The sequence below is a fragment of the Anoplopoma fimbria genome, chromosome 10 (assembly GCF_027596085.1).
Source record: "Anoplopoma fimbria isolate UVic2021 breed Golden Eagle Sablefish chromosome 10, Afim_UVic_2022, whole genome shotgun sequence".
Taxonomy (NCBI): domain Eukaryota; kingdom Metazoa; phylum Chordata; class Actinopteri; order Perciformes; family Anoplopomatidae; genus Anoplopoma; species Anoplopoma fimbria.
The window spans coordinates 19429024-19434475 of NC_072458.1; the positions used below are offsets into that span (position 1 = coordinate 19429024).

General features: G+C 37.6%; 1 protein-coding gene across 1 annotated transcript; it reads left to right on the forward strand.

The window, feature by feature from the left end:
• The first annotated feature begins 350 nt into the window (after positions 1-350).
• On the forward strand, positions 351-4807 carry LOC129097695 (CMP-N-acetylneuraminate-beta-galactosamide-alpha-2,3-sialyltransferase 1-like). Its single transcript, XM_054606604.1, is given in 8 exon segments — positions 351-376; positions 1543-1807; positions 3145-3195; positions 3197-3342; positions 3475-3654; positions 4164-4203; positions 4303-4422; positions 4587-4807. Coding segments are annotated over 8 exon segments (1014 nt in total). The 3' UTR covers positions 4773-4807.
• Positions 4808-5452: the final 645 nt, after the last annotated feature.

A 5452-nucleotide genomic window follows, 5' to 3' on the forward strand; every position in this document is an offset into this window, starting at 1 on the left:
TTGTATTGAGTGTAAGACTCTGTGTCTCGGTGTGAATATTGGAGCTGTGCCTCTGCTGCTTTTTGTCCAAACACGACTGTGTGTGATGTTGCTGCCTGTAAATCCCTCCCATGTCTCTCTGACACGCTGCTTTAGTTTATATTTATTTAACGGCCATTTGACTTCCCCCCTCACATAATCCACGCCCTTGCTGCTTTCACAATCTATCAGAATTTGCTCTGCCAGTTTACTTTATAGCCTACATCATTGGATAACAATTTATGTTGTGTTTGTAGCCTTCACAGTGGAGTTATTATTACAGGGATTTTATTTTTCCTTTTTTATTGTCTTTGTCAAAGAGCAGGGGGACGATGAAGAGCACCTGGAGCTGCTGGAGGTATCCTATGACTTTTTAATCTTTAAATCTTTAAATTGGCCAAAAGCTACTTCCGTTTTATACTCATTTATTTTTTACTATATCTTTTTCATGATTTGTTGCGTCATTTCTTTAACAATATGTGATCCAATAAGAAACGAAAATATGTCATTACATAGGTGGTTATTTACGGACACTATTAGAACATATTTAAACAGCCACATAGAAAAATAACTGTCTAATTCAAAACTCTTTTCAACTTTAGGTCTTTTTGACAACGTTTAAATTCATTTTTAAGGATCAAATACGTTTATATAATCACAGAGGTTAGCAAAAAGTCTGAAAATGTGCGCATAAAATGTTGCTTTCACTATATTAATAGGCTCCTTGTAGATGAATTGCCCTTCTCCTGGTAAGTGGACGAGAGCATGTTTTAGCTGCAGGGGGCTTTGACAAAACTGATTGTGGTCCCGTCCGACAGATTTTCAGCGCCTTCAAAGAACAAAGCAGAAAGTCAAAGCCACAGTTACATCCTGTAATACTCGATCTGTAGGCTACTTGTAGTTTGCACACCTAGTTTGGATTTATTCACAAGTGTTAATAAGTGTAAATACATATTTATGTGGAAATGTGCGTTTTTCTGCATTGTATGCAATTCTTTGTTCTTTTTATGTCGTTTATGTTTGCCTGAAAAACACTTTTGCTGTGTTACATAAAAAAACTTTATTATGATCGACAATGCAATATATATATTTTTTAGATTAAACCTTCATTGTCCAATCTAAGAGTCAATAAGCTATTATGTTTGAGCCTTAAGTTTGGATGGATGTGACAAACCACGGCGTTTCAACATTGACGGAAGAAAAATACATTCCGGATAGATAGACACGCCTAAAACAAGCTTCTCTTCCAGTTACTACAGTGACGTCACCATTGCTATTTTAAAAGTTCAGATATTTTCAACTTGAAGCGCTCGGAATGACTGAACTCTAACCTAACATTAAACTTGATTTACCTTTTCAGATAAATGTACTGGAGTAAGAAGTACAATATTTCCTGTGGAAGTAGAGTAGAAGTATAAACTAGCATAAAATGGAAATACTAAGTATCACAACATTAAGTAAGCCTACTCAGTTCCACCACTGACCACACTCTCTTGTGTATTTTGTCACATTCTCTGTCTACAGATTGCTTCCCATTCACAAGCATCAAACATCCAATATTAATCTAAAAGTGATGGTGTTCATTTTCCTGCTGTGTGTGACTGGCATCGGTGTGTTTTGGAGAGAAGACATCTCACTATACTTCCTGCCTCATGATGAAAGACCCTGTGCTTGTGACCAATGTTTATCTGAAGATGGTCTGTTGTTGTCACAAAATTTCAGCAAATTTGCTGAACCACTTTTGTCAGTAAACTGCAATCTCTCAAGTGCTGATTTCAACTGGTGGAGTGTAAGTTGTGACCTTGCAAGATAACAGTCTCTCAACCTGCATTTCAAATCAGGATCAGAAAGTAAAAATACCATAACATTCAACAGTGGCCATCACTGTGGTGGCTAAACTTCAGTTCTCAGTTTGTTCCTAGTTAGACCACTTCTTCTCGATGTGGGCAGTAGAAAGGTCTCTGACTGGTATCCATGTGCTAACTTCTTTATCCAGTGGTAAACTATGTTACAGCCTACTCACAGGACTCTTCATGGGTTCCCTTCAACAGAGTCCCTTGTTTTACCACACATACTTTGAAAATTAATCTAATTTTGATTCCCATCAGTCATCCAGGAAATTCCACATAGCAATTATGATGCTCTTTGTCGTTTTACAGTTTAAATACTCATTTTCACTAGGTTACTCATTCTACACATGCACCGTGAGTAGCTTTATTATATCCAATTAACTATCAACAACTAAGGCGCATTTAGCAGAGTGCAGATCTTTGCCAGGTGTGTCTGTAACGACCACTCCTGTATCAGCCTTTTTCACAGCAGCCACTTTGACATGTCCTAGCACGATAAATCACATTATGGTCTTATTCTATTTAGTATGTCACGGCCATTCTAGTGAGTCAGCATGCACAATGTGGGCCAGGGCCCTAGCCACCAATCAAAAGTAAATGTAGATGTATGAAGGCCAGAATTAGGCAACTCACACCAAAACAACCTAGATTGATGGATAGCACTTTAGGTGACAGGAAAAATATGTATTTTAGATTTTGGGGTAAACTGTCCCTTTAAATAACTACAACGTATTAATACAAAAGGAAGAGTTGCGGATGCCTCAGCTGTGTTAACCCTTGTGGCTTCTAAACGACCGTTGACTGCTGAAAGTAGTGATTGAGGAGACAACTGGCTCACAATGTCAGTATAAAACAGGCAACAGAAGGTGTTTTGAGAAAGTTTGAGTCACCACAACCATGAGACGTACTTGAGCATGTAGCCATAACAGGGCACACTAAATAATATGCAGTGTTATGCAGCAACAAGAAAGAGAGCTTTGCGATGGACGGACATGGAGGTGCACGCTCACTCATTCACTCATGCATTCACCTCGCAGTTACTGCATGATCCACCTGGAATAAAGAATTAATTAAATTAACCTTGATTCTCGAGTTGTTTTAGGCAAAATTCTTGAACTTAATTCAATAAGCAAAAAATAAAACATTGATACATTTCACTTTATAATTTTTTTTATTTTTGGCTCTTACAGTCACTGTGGTGATGACGACAGTTAATTTGTATATTTAGTACAATTCATGTGTTCTAACGACTACCAATGTTTCATGTTCCTGACAGCACATACCGGGGGGAAAGGGGAGCTACAGTTCCTACAAAACAACAGTTGACAAGGATATTCCAGATGTTACCAGCCAGTGCTGATGTTGAACCACCCAGCCCTGACCGCTGCAGGACTTGTGCTGTGGTGGGGAATTCTGTTAATTTGAAGGATTCACATTATGGACCTCTCATAGATTTCCAGGACATCGTCATGAGGTACATGAGTTCAGACATTGGGACAAACACAAATGTTTTAGTCCTCAATGTCAGAAACTAAAAGTCAAAATTCAAGCTTGTTTTCCCTGACAGAGACAGTGATGATGAAATATATCCCTTTGTTCTATTTAGAATGAACAGAGGTCGCACCAAAGGCTATGAAGCAGATGTTGGGACCAGAACAACTCATCATGTCATGTATCCAGAGAGTGCTGTGGATTTAGATAACACCACTCGTCTTGTGCTGTTTCCATTTAAGATACGGGATCTTGAGTGGATTACGAAGGCCTTCAGCACAGGATTTTCTAGAAAGTGAGTCAAATTTTTCATTTCAATTCAAGTCAAGTTGTAGGTCTACAACTAGTAACGGTCAAATTCTATTTCAGCTGAGTATTCTCCCTGGAGGGCTCTGCATACTTACAGGGGCAAAGGCGCCGAAAGGCACCCTCACCTGTGAAAACTGACCGTTAGTTTCTAAAACAACTTATTCCTGTCACTAAGCAAAGTTTCCCTATAAACATTCTTGCGGGAAAATTCCAGCATCATAATTTCCATAAAATACAAACACTGAGTTCCAGTGCAAGTGGTAGTTTTTCCTTCATGTAGTCAAGGCAAAAAAGCAATATCGTATTGTAAAAATGTCTTTATAAAGTCTACAGATTTCTATGTGAAATAAAACCTCCTCCTGAGATGGCGTTCATTTAAAAAAATCCTCTCTGCTTTACTTTTCTTTAAGAGTGCCTGGTGTATCATTTTACTGAAAAAAACAACAACATATAATCACTTGATGTTGAGTTCTTCATTTCATGTAATTTCAACAGGCTAATTCTAAAATCAAACATCAGGGCCAACAAGGATTTGGTGAGTATTATTTTTAATGCATTCATAGATAAACTTCCTTTGCTCCAAAGGTAATGGTTCATAAAAATATGTTTAAAGCCTAATTCTGATTCATAACAGGTGATGGTCCTTAACCCAGCCTTCATGAGGTATGTTCATCACGTGTGGCTAAGAAAGAAGGGCAGCTATCCATCCACTGGCTTCATGGCTTTGGTTCTTGCCCTGCATATTTGTGACGAGGTAGGTTTATTTTTTAAATTGAGTGAATGTCGTGACACACTGATAATTGACAGGTGGATGCCAACGATGAAGAAGGAGCACAAGCACCTAATCTTGTGTCATTTAGCAAGCTTTTAAGAAAACCTTTAGCTGTTTTTTAAAATTGTTGACCTTTGTTTTCCCAGGTCCATGTGTTTGGTTTTGGAGCAGACAGTGATGGAAACTGGAGTCATTACTGGGAAGAACTGAAAAACAAAAAGTTAAAAACTGGACAACATCCTGGAGGTGAGGAGTATGGAGTCCTCCAGAAGCTAGCTCAGCATCAAATAGTCAAGTTTTATATGGGTAGAGATTCATCTCTCAGCATTTAACGTATTGAAGCCTTGATAGTGAATCATTTACAAAGCAAAACATGACTAAGAAGCCTCGGACTTAAAAAACTGGATGTGACTGATACTAGTGTTGCCGTTTAATCTACCCAAACCGGTTCAGTAAAATCAACCACAATCGCTTTCAATCTGTTCAATGCTGCTGTCTGTGTATTGTTCTCTGTTCTTTTCATTATTTATTGTGATTTTGGGATGTTGATGGACTCTGTTACAATGCAAAACAAAAAGGAAGTAGTAAGTTTAGGGGGAAAAAATGGGAAATTTGAACAAGGACACATGTTACAATGGACAGAGCAATGGATTGTTTTTAGAAAAGTGCTGATTTCAACTGATTTTAACATTTAAAACATCATCATTCACTGTGTTAAAATGTCTGAACAAAAAATGGGCTTTAAAAGGCTTGTTTTAGTAGAAGTACATGAAGCTACAGTTTTTCCAAGCATTAAACAGACACTTATCCTTGGGTTTTTACATGAAATTTCAATTTTCATTCACAAGATGTACATTTTGAAGGAGTGATGGATTGCTTGCCTGTTTTACTGATGGTAGAAACACTATTAAATGATATCAAATATATATATATAGTGCCTTCATGACTGTGACTAAAATATTCTACTCACTAAAATATATGGATAAAAACATGTGCCAAAATGTATTGTTGT